Source organism: Perissodus microlepis, chromosome 5, assembly GCF_051167445.1.
Source record: "Perissodus microlepis isolate ML-2025 ecotype Zambia chromosome 5, ASM5116744v1, whole genome shotgun sequence".
Taxonomy (NCBI): domain Eukaryota; kingdom Metazoa; phylum Chordata; class Actinopteri; order Cichliformes; family Cichlidae; genus Perissodus; species Perissodus microlepis.
Window position 1 is genome coordinate 2,966,870 of NC_140465.1, and position 19,563 is coordinate 2,986,432.

The 19,563-nt window shown below is 39.5% G+C and overlaps 1 protein-coding gene across 1 annotated transcript in view; it reads left to right on the forward strand.

The window, feature by feature from the left end:
- Positions 1-1,398: 1,398 nt before the first annotated feature.
- Positions 1,399-19,563, forward strand: part of LOC146386388 (copine-9-like) — a 252,328-nt gene continuing 234,163 nt past the window's right edge. Inside the window, exons 1-2 of the mRNA XM_084927401.1 lie at positions 1,399-1,790; positions 15,232-15,272. Of these exons, the coding sequence (XP_084783527.1) occupies positions 1,714-1,790; positions 15,232-15,272 (118 nt within the window). The 5' untranslated portion in view covers positions 1,399-1,713. The remainder of the gene's footprint in view (positions 1,791-15,231; positions 15,273-19,563) is intronic.

Below are 19,563 nucleotides of genomic sequence, written 5' to 3' on the forward strand. Positions count from 1 at the left end.
TGGTGTGGGGCCTATCTCCCCCCACCACCATACTGCCAGTGGCTGATACTTGAGCACCCAGCCTCGGCAGGTGGGGGTAAGTACTGGCTCACTCCCAGCGGCTGCTTGGTGGGGCCTGGCCCCCCTGGCTCGGTTGGGCCCCTTCTGGGGTGTGGAGGGGTCTCGGGTCTCTGTGCTCCGTGCTCAGTTTGTTCTGGCATAGCTGGCTGCCAGCGGCGCCTGCAGGCTCGTCGTCACACCTCCCCATGGTTTCTGCACCACAACCCTGTCCGGGGCTCCCCTCACCTCTTTTCTAGGTGGGTGGCGCAACTGCCCCTGTGGGGGGCCTCTAGATGTCTAGGGCCTGGATCTCTTCTATGCCTGCTTCATGTCCTGTGGTGCAGGGGCTGTGGCTCTCCACACTTACTATTAGACAGTTACATGGAGCAACCTTATGAGTGCGCTGAATGCACTGAGTTGCTTCCATGCGTTTGGCTGATTAGACACTTGCAGGTGTACCTATTAAAATAGCTGATGTAGATGGAGTGTAGATTGCTGTGTTAAGCCAGCAGAAATAAACCTTTATAGCCTGGCATTAAAAAATAACTGCTGATTGGGTTTTTTTTAATGAGAATGAGGTAAGTAATCCATGTCTTCTATCTGTGTTCTTCCAAGAGAACGATGGGTTACTGTGGACATGTCCAACTGTGTCAAAAACACAAGGGCTCGTTTGCCCTTTACTGTGGTGAAAATAAGCCTTCATAGCTGTGAGTTTAATAGAATGTTGTTGGACATTCAAACGAATGGAAAACATACTGTTAATTAACATTTATATGGCTCTGATGTTTGTCTAAATCACTGAACATGCTGGTAGCCAAGCAGTGAAGCAGCTGGTGGCAGTGAGAAGTAACGTTCGGGGAGAGCGGTCACACAACCTGACCACTACAGGCAGAGCGTGAGGCTTTTGTTAAGCTTTTATTTTAGAAGAATAAATTTGCATATTAGCTAAATATTTAGTTTGCTGTAACATTTAGATTTAAATATAATATTAGATTTAACATTTAGTTTTAAATATAAAAAGTTACAAATATTTTTGTAAATTTGTAATTTACAAAATGCAAATTAATTTGTAAAAGTGACTCGAAAAAACATGTTTTATAAGGTTTGGAGCTAAATGTGGAAAAATGTTGCCGTAAATTTCAGCATGTTTCAGTTTACAAATGGCGCCCTATATGGTTTTGCCTCGGTTTGTTTTAAAAATATAAATAGCGATCTGTGTGTATATAAATATAAAACAATCTTATAATGTTCTCGAAAAGGTCTTTCTTTGCATAGGCTCCCTTTTGTTTTTTGGGCACAGATCACTTTCCATACCAGATTCCTTGTCGAGCCCAAATACGGCTGAAAGATTTGTGGATGTCTGTCTCCACCTGGCGATGGAATTAAGAGGAAAGAAGCGCAGAGAAGCTTGAGCATCCGGTTCTGTCAGCTTCGCTCTCTCTCTCTCGCTCTCTCTCGCCGTAAATGAAAGCCTCATCCTCAGGTATGCCTCCTAACCCGATGTGCTCCAGCGGCAACAACTACTACTACCGGAGGCGGCCGATTCACTCTCTCGGTTTGATGGAACACACACACATAGCCAAAGGAAAATCTGCGCTGTAATAAAAGTACGAACTTCAGGGACTGAGAACAACTGATTTAAAGAAAATAAATAAATAAAAAATAGCCTCGGCCATGGCGACAATAGGGGATTTCGACCCACTCAACTCCACCGTACCTGCTACAAAGATTGAAATCACCGTTTCTTGCAGGTAAGCCCGGATCTTTATGCTCTGACAGATTTAGACATTACTGGATGTTTGTAATTAAAGTCAGTTTTTTTTCTTCCAGATGTTTGTTTTATTTTTATTCAATCCTATATTCTCGTGCGTAATTTTCTGCCCTCGATACACTTTTCCATGTTTCCATTCCAGTGTTCCTTGTCTTTATCCTGGGCTAAACAACTCTTTTTTTTTTTTTCCTCAAAGGAGGAATTTGCATGTGCTGTGGGTGTTTAAGTGCGTGGGGTTGCAGCAACCAACCGTAGCAGGATTTATTCCGAGTGCCTCGGAGAGCTCCGGAGAGTGCAACTCTCAGATCACATGAATACATAGATATTAAATGTACCATCTGTTAAAAAAAGAAAAGAAAAAGATTCGCACGCCAACAGTGTTCAGTGTTCAAAAAATAAAAAATAAAAAAATAAGTTATGGTCTCTTTCAGTTGTTTTATATCTTAATTTATAAGCAGGATGTCAGAGCACGGAAACTGCGCTCCAGCACTGTTACACAGTAGTTTGTAAATAGTTATTAAAATCTCAATATTTTGTATTTTTAATGAGCCTATAGAGCAAGAGAATAAGATGTACAAGTATGCAAGGTGCTTAAACGTAGTGAAAGTTTTGATGTGTACTAGGAAGAGGGTCTAAAAGCTAAGCGACATAAAAAATGAACGAAACACGTCCGCTGGAGTTCATGCTGCAGGATGAATGATCTCCTCCCATAGGTTGACTCAGGTACATTTGACCTCCAATGTTTAGATTTCATGAATTCCCCCCACCCCAGGGGAAAAAATGATAGAAAGAGGGACTGGATGAAAAAAATACTAAAACAACAACATATGCTCACCAAGAAAAAAGTCTCACCCCACTGAGTAAAGAAATCTCACCCTTTTAATGTCTTTAACACACAATGTGCTGTGTAGAAGACACATTTTTTTCCTCTAGGTTTTTAGTCCTTTTTCTTTCAGATTTTCAAAGTGCTGTTGCCATTTTTCAAGGAAATCTTAAGGAAATGTCACCTGCCTTGTTTTCAGTCAGCCTCACTGATGTAGTTTAGATGCACATATATGATTTCATAAAATTAACTGAGATAGGCATGTGCTGTAGCCATGACATGTTTTGAAAATGGATTTATGAAATGCAACGTTGACACACATTTAAGCAGGTAAAGATACAAAAGCACCCATTCACCTTTCCATCCATCCATCCATCCATCCTTCCTTCCTTCCGTCCTTCCTTTTCCATGTATCCATTTAGGGTTGCATGGCCACAGGGCCAGGACAGATAGACAGATATACCATTCGCACTCACAGTTATGGACAATTTAGAATGACCACTTAACCTAACTCCATTAATTTCATGACTTTGGACTGTGGGAGGAAACCGGAGTACCCAGAGAGAACCCAAAGAACACAGAGAGAACATGCAAACTCCACACAGACTCCAGTCAGACTTTCTTGTTGTGAGGCAACAGTGCACCGACGTGCTGCCTGTCTTAAAACAATCATATTTAACATTGTATTCGTTTGTCCAATCACTTTTGAGACTTTCAAAACTGGGATATTTCTATAAAATTGGCTGTAAATTCTTAATAAAATCTGAATAAAAGCTGAAAATCTACACTTCTGTCACATCTTAATTGTTTGATTTAAAATCTGCTGTGGTGGTGTACAGAGCCACCATTGCCAAAGAATATTTAATTGTCCAAAACTGTGTGTTTGAGTAGCTCACTCATTGTTAACGCACACAGACTTGCTACACGTAACGTTGAATTATGGTCCCAGGCCCTAAGGAGCTCCAACTGCCTGGGCTTCTTCCATATCATTCCTTTTTTATAATCCAATTAATCTTTAATTTCTAGGCAGTTTGTAAGTCCTTGCTCTCCTCCAAATTTAAAAAAAAGAGTTCTGTGGCTGTAGCTTAGGAGGTGAGTCAGTCTGCAGAAGATCAGTGATGGACATCTAGTTCCTCCATTCTGCAAGTCAAAATATCCTTGGACAAGATACTAAACCCTGAGTTTCCCCCCCTATATTCATGTGTGTGTGTGTGTGTGTGTGTGTGTGCCTTAGGCACTTAGACATAGAATTTCCTTCTTTATTTGCACATAGCACTACCCATAGCAAATATTCACTTTTTGATTATTTGCTTAAAAGCTGACGATCGCCTAATCAGTAATAACAATTATGAACACTATTATTAACACTGCAGGCCTGCAGCACCTTTTTCCATATTTCAAATTCCATTGCAGATCCAAATTTTGGTGAGCATTAGGCTATTTATGGTTGACGTACATTGAACGTGACATGTGAAACAATCATGAATGGAACAATTTGCAACATTGCATTTGCAGGGAGATGATTATTGATTTAGATGTTAATTATTACATTTTAAGGAGGAGATATATGAACATACATATGCTATGCTCGTTATAGCAAGAAGATTAAAGAAATCAATGAACTAATTGATAATCTGTGCTAGGAAAGGACGAGGGACAGGGTCACCAGTCTGCCACAGGGTCAGGACAGATGTACCATTCACACTGGAACGACAACTTAACCCAACCCCACTAAGTTCATGACTTTGGACTGTGGGAGGAAACCTGGAGAGAACCCAAATAACACGGAGAACACAGAGAACATGCAAACTCTGTGTTTGTGTGTTTGTGCGTTTGGCACTGTGGGGATCAGGCAAATCTGGTAGCTCTTATTTCATTTGCACTGCCAGAATGTGTCTGCTCTGATTTTGCAAATTGATTTTCACCTGCTTCTCTATGCTAATCATAGCTCGTTATATGCTATGGGTGGGTTTAAAACTGAAGTGTTGGGGAAACACTGACAGTGAGATTTATGGCTGAGCAACTGGAGACCCTTTGAGTTTGGTCCTGGTTAAAGCCCTTATTCAAAGGCTTTACAAAAAGGAAACACTGACAGAATTTTTTAAAAGTTATGTATGCAGGTCAGCACTCTATAAAATAAGCCTTCAGTATATTTAATTAAAACTTGAATCCTTCAAGGGAAGCCAAAGTTTTGGGGGACTAACTCTAACTCTAGTTTTCTTGATATTTGTAAATTGAGTTTTTAAATACTTGTATATGTTAACATCAGAATTTTAATATTAACTGATAAATCCTATGCATCACTTTAAATGTGTCCTTTATTAATTATGAACTGACAGTATGGATATTTTTTTTATTATTTACATTTTTTAATATTTATCATTTGTTTAGCTAAACATAACAGAAAATTGGATGCCTTATAAATATTTGTCTTTTGCATTTCAATTAAGCAAATTTCTTCATCAGAATTAAGTGTCTGACCACTAAGCATCCATGTCTGTTGTTGCAGTATCCTCAACATCTTTTTATAATGAATTGTTTCACTTTCACGACTAGCCTCACTGCCCTTGACTAGCAGTAGCCAGCACCACTCTTGTGATGTGTTAATAGTAAAAGCTAAGAAATGACTGAGTTATGTGATGGTAGCTATCTCATATATTGAGCTGTTTTTGTTCCAGCAATTTCAAAAATTGGCATGAAGCCACAGCTGGCTGTCCTTCCTGCATAGATCACCTGTGTCAGACTTTGAAAGAGAAGTTCATGCATCCTCTCAGACAGCAGCATTTCCATGTCCTAGGTTATGTCTGTATGCTGATAGTGTCTGAAGACGCTGATTGTGACAAGCTGTTCCTGGACCTCAGTGTCTCTGGGCACCAGCAGTCCAGAGGGTTTAGAAGGGAGCTTTCTCAGCTCCCTGACACTGACAGAATAGGGTTGGCTCAGTGGGCCCCAGAAGAATCCTCACTGCATACAGATCAAGCACACACAGCTGTGAGTAAGGAGAGAAGTAAGGGAAGTAAGTCATCAGGAGAGGGAGACTGTGTTTTTGAAAAAGTGAAGTAACCTTGTTGTGGTTAACATTATGGTGCTAAAGCTTTGAGCACCATTCATAGAACAGGTGACCAATAATGCATCAGGAAACGGTGACTCTCTAAACACAGGGATCCTTAATCATGTTAATTATGGCTGCATTTCATTCAGATGGATCCTTTCTATAGAGTAGCTTGACCTCCTCACAAACTGCTAATTGGCCCCTCAGTAGGTCAGTATTTCCACCAAAGACACCACAGTGACACTGACACAAAGCTGCTTTCACACTGTCGCAAAAGTTTTGCGAGATCTCGCAAAAGTTCATCGTATTTTTTTTCTCCCATGTCCCTTGCGGGGGTCCGTAGTATGTTTTCATTTTGACTGTATTAACACAATTGATCTAAAATCAGACAAAAAACATAAAATCAGAGTATAAAAAGTTATATTTTTACTGTAACAACCACAAACCTGTTTATTGAATCATATTTCATAACTTTAAATGCAGATATAAATTGTCAATTTTAAAATCATATGCACAATCTTTGCAAACAACAAGGTTTTTGCAGCCATTTACCTTTTACCCCCTTTTTAATAACCATTTCAAACTATTTACAGAACAATCAGCTGTTCTGCATTCAATAAGATGCCACACAAATTATTTGTGCCACTCCAAAAATTTCTGTCCACTATAAAGGAGAACATCACAGCCTGATACCTGCAGGTCTGACAGCAGCAGGTGTGTCACTGCTTTTTCTACCTGGAGACAGCAGTCGCTTCATTGTTCTGACACACAACACAAAACTATCCACAACACTACACACTAACTACACAAGACATCACATTAACTACACACTCCAAACACGCTAAACGTCACAAATCTCTCACATCTCAAAACTCGCTCTCTCTCTTTTTCTGCTGTCTCTCTCTCTCTTGCGGTCACTCCTAAAGCTTCCCCCTCTTCCCAAACAACCAAATGTCAAGTTGCCATATTATTTTTGACATGGTGCATTTTTCCACCAGCACGAACGGGCTGTTTTTTGTTGTGTTTTTTTATCTTTTGCTCATAAGCAGCGAGTGCTCGCTGCGCTGTCTTTAGACAGTAAACATGACGAAACCATTGAGAAAAAAACACAGGTATATATTGTTTATCATGTCTCTGGTTTTACGTGGCCTATCAACTCAATTTAAAAACTGATATATATCACCTTGTTGGTTTGTCATCTTAAAGTGGTCGTGTGATTGGCTTACCACGACTACTTTATTCTTCCTCAGTCAAACAGCAGCACTCATGCGATTGTTTTGCCCCCCTGAGCTACAGGTGTTGTGCCAAAAAGTGATCGTCGGGCAGAAAGTGATTGCCGCCCGCAGGAGCCGTTAGTAATGCCGTTACTTGTAACAGTTATTCCCATCACTGATAATGTGACGTCAATTTTGTACAATATCCTTACAGGATAAACCATGGCATGTTTATTGGCTAATGACCTGACAAATTGTTAGCCAATGAGCACAATGTGTGCCTCAGGGAAATTATTTTCCAGCCAATAAGTACAATATAATTCATGAACGTTTAGAAATGTTGGTGTTTGGGGCTTGATGTTTCTGATATATTCATAGCTTTTTCTTTTCGAGCACTTAACTTATAAAACATAATCGCTTTGCTTACTCTAACTCTAATATTGTGAATGTGCCTTGCTGCTTGTGCATGTCTCGCCTCAAGCTTTGTCTCAAGTTGTGAATCATAATGATCGACAGCAGTCAGTGCACCATTGTACAAATTGTGTACAAATGCAAACCATCAACCAGAAGTAACATTTTAGTCACCTTAAAAGTTCAGGAAAAATTTGGAGTAGTCCATGTGAAAACTGAGCCTATCAGATCTGCAAACACACACTTAAATCTTAAAGGTGGATGCTAACTCTGGTCCTCTCGAAACTGCCATCTCTCTCTAGAAGCCAGACCTTTGAACCGAGTCTGATCTGAGCTGCAGCACTATACGCATCCTTCTACCTGAGCCTCTTTCATCTCCCTTTGTCTAAGAAAATCCATACAGGTCTGACTTGCCTGATGTCTTTTGACACATACTTGACATTTGGATGATTTTAAAAAGATTCCATGTAGCACACTGTCTCATTATTGTGCAGATGTCAACACATCTGCAGTAGAGGTTACCTGGAGGTGAAAATGCGACCGTGTTTTTAAGACTCGCCTGCTCTTTGACTTAGCTGCTATAAATCTTCAATTAAGTCATCCATGCTTTTAGTATAAAGACAGTTTTGCTCCTTGAGAAACAAATCAGTCTCTACGCACTTGATGTCCCAGCTGATCTATTTTCAGGTATTGTTTTTTCCGTTGGGATTTCTTTCTCAAACAGCACAACAGTCGTGTTACATCTCAAAGCCACCGCAGCTGGTAATGAGGGGATTGCTTTTCCCATTGAGGTTAAGATGGCTGACACTGGGATTTCTGTTCAAATGGATTAGACATGAGTGAAACGGGGAAATGAGAATCATTGTTTTATGCAGAATGAGTGCATTCATTGGAAAACAGGCAAGTAGCTTCAACTGATTGTTCTAATGCAATTTAGGTGTTTTTTATGCTACAGCTGTTTGACGTCTCATTGGCACAAAAATAGAGGAGACCACCCATATTTGTACATTCTGCTAGAGATATGGAAAGAAAGAAGGGCTACAAGAATATATAAGTATTTTGTTTTTTGTAGTTAAGATTTAAAAAAAAAATATATTATGCAAAATTCAAAGGAGCTATGATTAATCATTGCACATTCAGGTGCTCACTGAATTGTGAAAGCATTCTACAAACTGTAAGATGTGCTTTTAGGAGTGAAAGCTAATGTCTTTCAAATCAAATCAAATCAAATCAATTTATTTATACAGCACTTTTCACAGGATAAAAACCACAAAGTGCTTCACAGTAATATAAAACAGAAATACATAAAATACATTAATAATAAAACACACAGCACAAATCTAATTAAAAGCCAATCTAAATAAATGAGTCTTAAGCTGCTTTTTAAAAGAATAAATACAATCAGGGCAACGTAATGATGGAGGGAGAGCATCCCACAACCTGGGGGCCACCGCTCTAAAAGATCTATCTCCTCTGGTTTTAAAATATGTTCGAGGGACTACCAACAGCCTTTGATTAGATGATCTCAGGCTGCGAGAGGCCATTCAGAGCATTTAAACAACTGATTTCTAGTAAATAATTAGAAATATCTGAAGTTACCAGCACTGCTTCTAACATTACCAACTAATTGATTACCAGCCCAGTTTGTAAGCATTCACAGTTAGAACATGATATTATATTAAACATTCAGTGTTTTTTAAAAATCAGTTTGAATTTCTAAATTTCTACTACTAATTAAAAAAAAAATTCTTTTCAAGCAGCCGTTGAAATTTGGCCAAATTTATGTATAGATTTTAAATCCTGTCCTGATTATGATTTGAATGCTACACAGTTTGCTTTTCCGAGATGAGCTCTATAAATTCTCTGTAGGCTTCTCTGGTCATGTGTTTCTTTTACCTGCTTATTCATTCATTTCTGTTTTATGTTGTCTCAGTTGTTACAGCATGGGTGGTTTAGTATGACCATGTCTAAGGCAGCAAAGGCAGGACAAAGAAAAAAGAAGGAAGGGGGAGAAAATAGGGATAATGTACAAATAGAAATGCACAGTCTTCTTGTTGTGTGTGTGTGTGTGTGTGTGTGTGTGTGTGTTATTCAAATTTAGTTGGGTATGATTGAGGGTGTTATGAAACAGTATAATACCGTACTGGCGGCATGGTGGTTAGCAGTGTTGGCTCAAAGCAGGAAGGTCCTGGGTCTGAATCTGTCAGGTCTTTTCTGTGTAGAGTTTGCATGTTCTTCCGTGTCTGTGTGGGTTCTCTCTGGATACTTTAACTTCCTTTGACATGACAGAAACAACACATCATGCTACAATCTAGCAAGAACAGATGAGAAATAAAGTAATTCAACAAAAGTGGAAGTTTTTCCTGCATTTCCCTCGGTATTCCCTTGTGTATTTAAGCCCTGTGTTTTCCTTTGTCCGTTGTTGCGTCGTTCTGTCATGGTTAGCTGTGTGGCAGGCAGGAGGTAGGACCCAAACGCAGGACTTGAGACACAGAAGAATAACCTAAAGGAGGCAGCTTTATTTTGCTGTTCAAAACTCGAACATGAAATACAAGAAAACATAACCAGAAAAATAAAACTCAAACCAGAAATCTTAGGAAACTAGAAAACTAAACTGGGAAACCAAGAACTAGGACATTAGTTCACGGGAGAAACACAGGGGAGTAACCAGGGAAGGAGAAACAGGAGGGAAACACAGCTGGGACTAATCTGACAAAACGAGACGGGGAGGAAGAAAAACTGAAAACAATTGTCACAGGAAAACAGGAAACAAAAGACATACACAAAGACGCGGACTTGACACTGTGACATGGAGACTAGACCAAAAAGCTTCAGCTTTCACAGTCCACACTGCAATTTGAAAACAGCGTTTTCAAATGTATCCACTTTGGAGAGCGTTTTCAGGTTTTCCTCGACCAAAAATGCTGTCTCAGTGTGGACAGAAGGCCAAAACAGAGAAAACGTATTAGTGTGGAAGCACGGAGACAAGAGGAACTAACCATGGAACACAAGGAAGGAACTTTAAATATAACACAAGCAGAAAACAATAAAGAGAAACAATAAACCAAAGAATTTAACTTAAACTAGAATTACGCATATGAATTCAATTCAGTTCTATTCATTTTCAGAACAGTATATAAAGCACCAATTCACTGTCACCTCGAGATTTATATTGTGTAATATTACAAAGAGTTAATATGGCAGTGTGTTTTTGTTGCTCTTTTCGCTGCAGTCAGGGCTTGTATTCTGACATCACCATAAAAGAGTAATGACACAACATAATTCTGCTGTGTAAACACGCAACTGTGATTTGACTTGCCACTTGTCACTGACATTATGGAATCTGTGTCTTGAAGAAGAGCTCTGAAAATGACCTGGGATTTGGCCGCAGCACGGTGTCTATGTGTGGAAATCGCTCTGCCAGATGTGTCATTGTGGATGTGGGTCACAAAGGGAGTCAGACAGTGTTGAGGGAAGCTGTGTTTTTTGTCTCTTTTTAAACAAGTGGCTGCCTGCCTGCCACCCAAATGCTGTTCCTCTAGATCCTATTAGACAAGCCTAGTGTGGCAGCCTGCCTGCAGTCTGCAGTGATTACTGCTGGCACAGGATTGCTTGAATGAGACGAGGGAAAATATATGACCTGCGTTCTCTTGCAAGTAAATGACCTGTTAACCCCAATACACATTACAAAGTAAACATTTTCTGGTGGCAACAGGAAGACTTTGTTTTCTCCTCAATCAGGTTCATGTTTTATAAGTAATCTATATCTCATGCAATTATTAGTACTGTTGCCTCATAGCAAGAAAGCACTGGCTTGATGCACGTTCCAGATACCTCGGATGTCGGAGCCAGGGAGCCAGGGGAAAACAGGATTAGTTTTCTTAGCAAGATTTAGGTATCACTATCAATGCAGCATAATGCTCATTTTTGTGCTTCAAAAAGGCATTCATGTAAAGAGCCTGATCAGTGTATGGCTTATTTATGGTGTTAAAAATACACAACAGTGGCAGTACAGATTAAATGTTCACAGTTTTACTACTGTTTACCTTCAGTGCCGCCATTTTGGATCACTAACTTGGGGTATGTTGGTCTGCTCTAACTTTCTGAGTGGGAAATCTGAGTTGAAGGGGTGTTCCAAAAAAAAATCCTACTGGGAACTCCTAATTTCCGACTTCTGACTTATTCAAGAACACACTATGACACCTGTGGAAAACAGGCTTTATTTCAAGGGACTCGTGTGCTTTTAATGACATGCTGAAAGTCACAAGAGCATCTTTTCCAAACTAATTTCTGCAGGAAAAAGGAATCCAAAGGTGCTGTGAGCATCATTTCTCCTTAAACACCATTGATACCATTTTTTTCCACATAAAGACTACAATGACTTTCCAAAATGTTTTCTAGAAAAGATTAATTGCAGTAGCAAAAATATAACTCCCACATATAGTCCCTTTAATTCATAGTCCTCCACATTCCACGATTATGGAGTTTTTTCACCTGTTTCTTTGGAGGACATTTTCTGAAATACACAAATGAAACTCTCAACAAGACCAATTGATATTTTACCCAAATCTCTGTTACATGTTTTTTTAAAATATGAGACAAAGGAGACAGAGGGACCTCTGGAAAAGTGACCCCATGAAAACAGAATTAGTGAGCCATTGCAGTTCAAGGACAGTCCTTTATTAGGACATTAAAGAAGTGCATACTTAGATGTACCATGTAGTAACCCTGGTGCCATCTTGTCCTAGCATTAGTATGTTTAAAAATGTTTTTAATTAGATAATTACTTAATTAGATGGACTGTAATTATTAACTGAAGAGAGAAAAACTCATATCAGCATTAGAAGGTTTTACTGTTCTTTTGAGAGCTGCATCGATGCAGCTCTCAAATGGTGATGGCTGTGCAGTGTGGCTGATGTTGTGATGCTAAAAAGTGACATTGGCAGCACTTTAGGAGTGAAATGCCAGGCAGGTCAGCGAACACGGGGAGCCAGGACTTCTCAGTGGGAGAATGTCAATGTCAGCAGGCGAGGGCTCTGATTGGCAACCCAGCTTCCCTCATATCATGTCCTGAAGGTTTCAAACACAAGGCCACGTTACAAGAAAAAACTTGTCTCTTAAATGAGATTAGTATCTAACAGATGTTAAGCTTCAAAGAAGGGTTCTTTGCTTTCTGAGTAAAAGGATGGATCTAAACAAAGCATGATTCTAGATGCTTGTCTGCTTCTTTAGGATTTTCTGCATTATTATGCGTATTATTGTAGCGTCTTTACCTTACAGTGGAAGCACCTTGAGATAACTGCTGATTTGGCATTATAGGTATAAATAAAACGGTAAAATGGTTACCAGTAGTTACTGGTTGTGACTATCTGTGATGAACATGTCAACCCAGCATGTCCCAGTCCAACAGAAGACATATTTGACTAAATGCCTCCTGATCCAGAAAGGCTTGCACTAGTGTGGGGGGTGGGAAAAGAGCCACAGGGCACCTCAATACATCTATGACACTGTGCCACAATGACACTGATGACTATGTTGTTCATGTATTGTTTTTTTGGTGTTTGTGTGTTTGTGTGTGTGTACATGTTTAGACATCTTTGTGAGGACAGAAAATTGGCATGCTACTGTACTTGTGGGGACCAACAGTCACTTATGGGGACAAAATGCTGAGGCTCAAAATGTGGTTTTAGTGTCAGGGTTGTAATTAGGTTACGGTCAGGTTTAGGCTGAGGGTTAAATGTAACCAGTTTTCGTGACATGTCCTCACTAAGATGGTAAATGGACTGGTTCTTATACAACTAATTCATTCACCCAATCACACCAGCACTTTTTCTAAGCTGTTAGTGCCTTTCTAACATACTGGGGAAGCCAGGAATCGAACCACCAACCTTCCGATCAGCGGCTGACCTGCTCTACCTCTACAGCCACCCCAAGATATGAAAATGAGTGTGTGTGTGTGTCAAAAGCCACAGCAAGAGCTGGCACAAACCAAAGTCGTCAATTAGAATGTAGTTTTTAACAGTTTGACAGGTTTGTTATTAGAAGTGATCCCTGCTCTGCGTGAGAGAAGCTGGTGCAGTGACAGAAAATGAATACTGCTAAGTTACAGTCATCAAGTTTGTAGGTAAGCTGTGGCAGCATCAAAGTACTTGCTCAGGTTTAATGACTCACATTAGGTTAAATTATAGATCGAAGCGTTTTAGCACTGAAGTGTACTCTAGCCTGGGCTCCCCCAGTCTCTAAAAATCAAAAGATCTAAAAGGATGAAATGTGGTTTTGGTAAGTTTTTTAATGCTTGGTTGTTAACAGTTTATTCACAATCACCTAGTTTTACTCCATGTTGGATGGTTAAAAAAGTGAAGTCAAGACGTCTAAAAAGTGGTGTGGAGCCAAACCAGCTGCTGTCAGAGAGTGTGTGCTACAAACTGTTGGGATGCCTGCTTGGTAAACAACGATGTGTTTTCTATTACAAAGAAGATGCAACATGTGGGAGCGAAAGTTTTTAAAGGCTTTCTGTTCTTTTGGGATCCTCTTTGAAAGAGTGTGCTATTGTTAACTGAGACTAGACTGAAGATTGACAAGCTTATTCTCATAGCTCTGCCTATCTATTGACATTTAGCCTGCTACCATCTTGGGCTCATGGTGGAAAAGAATTATATTAAATAGCTATTTAAATGTTGTTGATTGCTTTCCAGGCAAATTTTATGAACAGTATTATGTGTATGGCTTTTTAGGACTACTCGTATTTGTGAATCTTTTATTAGGTTTTCTTGCATCTTGGTACAAACTGAAAGTTCCAGGTTTATTTGGTATCGCTACTCAGTCTGCTTCCCTAGTTAAGGGAGAAAAATGTCCTCCAAAAAAGGCAAAAACCGTAGGATAAAATCATCTGCGTGGGGTACTCGTATGGTTGTTTTATAGCACTACAAGCTGCCACAGTGTGCTGACAGGCGAGGGCTGTTTTACTGATGCCCACACATGCATGTGAACATACTGTATTCAGACACGAACAGAACAGTGTGAACATGCGAGGATGTGTGTGCTCCCCGTAGCCACCCTCATCATCCTGACAGCTCCAAGTCCTCAAGAGGGCAATGTTTCAATCTGTCATCTCCCACATCTCAGCTCTTTATCAAACGCTGTTTGTTATCACAGGCGGTTCTCAGTAAAGTGTCAGGTTGTTAGACGGAAATTGGGTTGTAATCCCGGCAATGATTTGACACACAAGTGTGGCTCTTCGTGTGTGTGTGTGAGATTCATTTTTCTTCCTGCAGGAACAAAATGATGAAGGAAATAGCACGTTTCTAGTGTATGTCCTTCTGTCACTGTGGTCAAAACCGTGTGGTACATGATCTTAGTTCACTTCAGAATGTATTTAGCTTTTAATTGTTGTCTTTTTCTTTTTACAAAAACCTGATTTGATTGGTTTTAGATATGTATGCAGTAATATTTCCACTGGAATTAAAGTTTATTTGGATAAATCTTATAGAAGAACTTTACTGAGTCTGTGACAGTTAACATTGTAGGCATTTTCACGATATTGTGCAGTTACAGTCAGGCAATTAAGGCATTTGTGTATCGTTGTAATATTTCTTCTACACCCACAAACAAAGAACCATTCATGTGCCTCTATTTTGTAGCATTAGCAGTTTCTTAATCTGACCACAGTTACATTCTTGAAAGCAGAGTTCTCTAAAAGGTGATACTAACATACGACTGCACATATATACACTCTGCTTCTGTTGTAAGAGCCGTTCTTTTTACAGTGCTGAGAGAGAGTTTGAAAGAAAGGACACCCTTAATGCTTTTTAGAACATGACTGTGAACACATGAAATATTTTGTCATGCTGTTAAACTTATCATGAACCATTTAGCCTTGCAGCACTTTGATGCTTCTGTCTTAAACACTTTTTTGTTGCAGGAACCTGTTAGACATGGACACCTTCTCCAAGTCAGATCCAGGTAACTGCCTCCTCTCTCACACTGACTCTTCACATTCATCATTCATCTGTGTAATTACTCCTCTGATATGATTTTGTATTCTCTGCTTGGAACTGTTCTGTCTCGTGCAGTGTTTATTAAATCACTACCTTTTGCATGTTAATTCCACACTTAGAGCATCAGTGAGCAGTAATATAGTGACTGTCTCCCACAGCGCTTACACACGCAGAATAGCAACTGACTGAATGAAAACCTGCATCTTGGGATCGAATGGGAAGGACTCTTAATTAAGTTGGTCCTCATTAAGAGTGACTAATCATTGGAGCCTGATTGACACTTTGCAGTTGCTGGGCCCACACATTGAATGTGATTATATTATAGTAACTTTTAGAAACAGCAGCTGCATCTGCAACTTAATGTAACAAAAGAATGGAGGAAAAAAAGCAAAATGCACAAATGCCAAAAAACTAATTGAAAATGAAAGGCTTCTCTGGATCCGCTAATCTGTCAATGCACCTTTTCAATCATTGTTTAAGTCAGTTATTCAAGTCAGAAGCTTGAGCGTTCCCTAGTTTATCCTTCTGACTCTAGTAATGACCACAGTTTACCAAATAAACATAGTTTCCTATCAACTTCCATAAAATCTAAAGTCCTGCACCCAGAGAAGTTTCCCCTTAGAACACATGTTTAAGGCACACATTGGCTTTACTTTTTAGACCTGGATGCTACATCATTCTTTGATTATGGAGTTTACAGTCAAAAATAAAGAGATCCTGACTGTTTTCTATGTAGACACACGTAGCTTGTAACTTTTTTCTTGCCGTCATGCTGGTAGAGGTTGGTCTTGGTTTCGTTTGTTCAAAGAAAGCTTGTTTGACCGCATGTTGTCTGTTCAAAGCAAAATCTTCTAAATGCAAGCTCCACACTTCAAATCAACCGCAGGTCTTTTATCTGCTTAACTGATAATATTCACAACATCTACAGTCTTGACATAATGAAGAAATTGCCCACACCTGTCCGTGAAATAGCACTTTGAGTAAATTGTCCAATTACTTTTGTTCCCTTTAAAAAGAGGGTGGCACATGTTAAGTAGCTGAAACTCCTAAACTCTTCATCCAGTTTGAATGTGGATACCCTCAAATGAAAGCTGAGAGTCTGCACATTATGCCCATAATATAACTATATCTGGAACATGTTTCAGTAAAGAGGCAGTGCAATATACGCAGTATACAGTACAGCCCAATGAAAGACTGATGACTTATAAACACAGATTTGCATGCATTAGTAAACTACAGCCAAGCACAGGGTTAAATGTTAGACTAGCTTTGACAACATCATACAAATATTTGTCTGATGAGTGTAATGAGCTATTACACGTTCCTTATATATCTTTGCTTTGGTAAATGGACTGATTCTTATATATATTATATATATTACAACATGCCACATTCAACCAATCACACCCAGTCTCTTCCTTCTGTGCTTTTAAGTGCTTACTAACTAACATTCATACGCTGATGGATGCATTGGAGATCAACTTGGAGTTAGTATCTTGCCCAAGGATACTTGGCATGCAGACTGGAGGAGCCAGGGATCGAACCACCAACCATCCGATCAAATCATAATGAAATAAAATAAACATAAGCAATAATTACGTAAGTTGTAGATGCTGTTTTCTTTCTGTTAGGGTATAAATTAAAATCATAAATCTCAACCATCAATACAACCACTCTGACCATTCAGAAAATGTTCTTGGAGAAAAATGTGGAAGAGTGTCACTCCATTGTGCTACAGCAGCACTACAGCATCAAGGTTTACTCTAAGCACCCAGATTTAAACCCACTTAGTGGACTTCAACTTAAATTTTGACCTATTTAATGTTATTTACTAGGTACGTAAAAAGCAGACAGGACTCTTATTCACGAGTCAATGTTTCATCTTTACTTGAGTTGTCAAGAACAAAACAGGGAAAAAGGTGATAGAAAAAGCAAGGCTATACTGAGCAACAGTTGAGTAGAAAATCAATTTCAAAGGCTTGGAAGGAGAGAAGAAAAGTGCTGACGAGATGCAGCATGTAAGACAAAAAGGAACCTTGGAGTCAAAAGACGCAGACGACATATTTCGTAATATCATTTTTTTTATTGTCAGTTGCATTGAAGTGCTATGGCTGATGACTCAACTGACTGAAGAGGACACAAGGAAAAACAACTTGGCTTATTAAGTTGCCAAAAAACCCCAACAAAAAACAATCACTACTTGCTGTTGATTGGATTAAACCAATAAGTGGCCAGAGAAATTTTGAGTGTTATTAGTTTTTCCTCCTGTGAGAGTTCCACTCACTTCTGTTGTTGAATCTAAGAGAGAAATAATTAAATTCATTTCAATTCAGTTTTATTTATATAGTGCCACTTCACAACCTCAGAGCACATGAAAAGCAAGGATCCTACGATACTGGAGGGAAAGACCTCTGCCAGAACCAGGCTCAGTGAGGAAGCTGTGGGATGAAGGGAAAGAGAAAAGGAAAAATGAGAGAACAGTGAGACCAAGATAAAACAAAACTATGGAGGAGAGAAGAGAAGAGCCGAGTTGTTGGCATCCCATCAAGGTACCGCAGTGAGTTCCCGAGAGTGACCCAATCTTTCACAAATGTTTGTAGAAGCAGCAGTCTGCGTGCCTAGGTTAATTTATACACCCGTGGCCATAAAAGTAATTGGAAAGCACCTGAATTCAGTGATTTGGATGGATTCTGGTAGTATATTGTGGGTCCATTGTGAATCCTACTTCATGTGGAGGGTCATAGCATAGCGGGGGTGCTGGAGCCTATCCCAGCTGTCATGGGGCGAGAGGCGGGGTACACCCTGGACAGGTCGCCAGTCTGTCGCAGAGTTTTCTTTCACTCATGTTGAATCTGAAATTGTTAGCTTACGGGAAGAACTGCAGAGAATTCTTCACTTTTTCCAACCTTGCATCGTTGCTTGAAAACATATGCTGTCAATTTGTCTGACTAGCCAAATCATATAGTTGAGATTGCTGAGCAGACCCTGTTGACTGTGTCCTATAGATACAGTATGTTAATCAAGAGAAATAATGAAGCACTGATGTGCACCCTCTTCCTCAAATTAACAGCTGAACAGCTCAAACTGCCTTAGTGGACATTTCTTTTGGCACTTTTAAGATAAAATCAACTTTTAGTGCTTCTTCCTTGTTATATGAAATTTTGTAGCTTTCAGTTGAGGTTTGTTTGATGTAACATCTCCTAAGACTGCAAAGTGTTGTGTTTACATGCAACCTGACAGTACCAGAGCAGTCTCACAGTTCCCTAACGAACTCTCACGAGTCCCGATAGAAGCCTAATTATCTAATGTGAGATTGTAGATTTGGATCTCTTTCATCAACACAGATTAGAGAATTTTTCCCATCTTGTTTAGACTCAGTAATTACCACAAAGCTCCATGAAGCCAAAGAACCTCAGGTAAACTCTTTGATTTGTGCTAAATGTTGATTCATATGCAAGAAAGAAAATTTAAATGTCATCTGGGATCAGCTGTTCTGAACAGGCTGAGCATTTGTCACGTGTATCATTTTAGAAAGTCAGTGAGAGGAAGGCAGAAAAAAGGTTGCAGGGAGGATTTATTATAATGCATGAATTGAGAAGCAACATATAAATGGGATAATTGACAGAATCTTTATGTCATTGTTTTAATGTTGAAATCATCGGTTAAAGGTACTATCCATTGACTAATCATTTACATTATGATGTGTAACCACAGTGTATATTATTGTACTGAATGACACTGATTTTGAAGGCAAAGAATCAAATATGGTCTCTCCGCAGGCCAGGGCTCCTTTACTGACACATCCCATAGATTAGTCTTTGCTCCTGTGCTGGGTGGGGGTGGAGGGTCGTGCTGGAAGGTAATGATTGTGTCAGATGGGGTCCTGAACTTCAAACTCTTCCTCCCCACTGAGGAAAAGGGGAAAGCTAAACTGACAGACCACAATGCCCCCTCAGCTCTTTCATGTCCCTGGTTAGATCCCTCTATTTGACCCGGTCCTCAAGCCAGAAAAGGACAGTGCAGGTCAGTGTAGACTCATAATGTCACAAAGCACTGGCAGCTAGTGATAAAATGATTGAACCTAATCCACACTTGAACTACTAATATATTTTAATGCTTCTGAGTGGCTGCGAGTAAACAGCTAGTTCCTCATCCATAAATAATTAGAACGAAATTTTGCATGTAACAGGTGAAATTTCCTGTTTATAGACTATAAACATCTTACTGACAACTCAAGCAACATTTTTAACCAAACA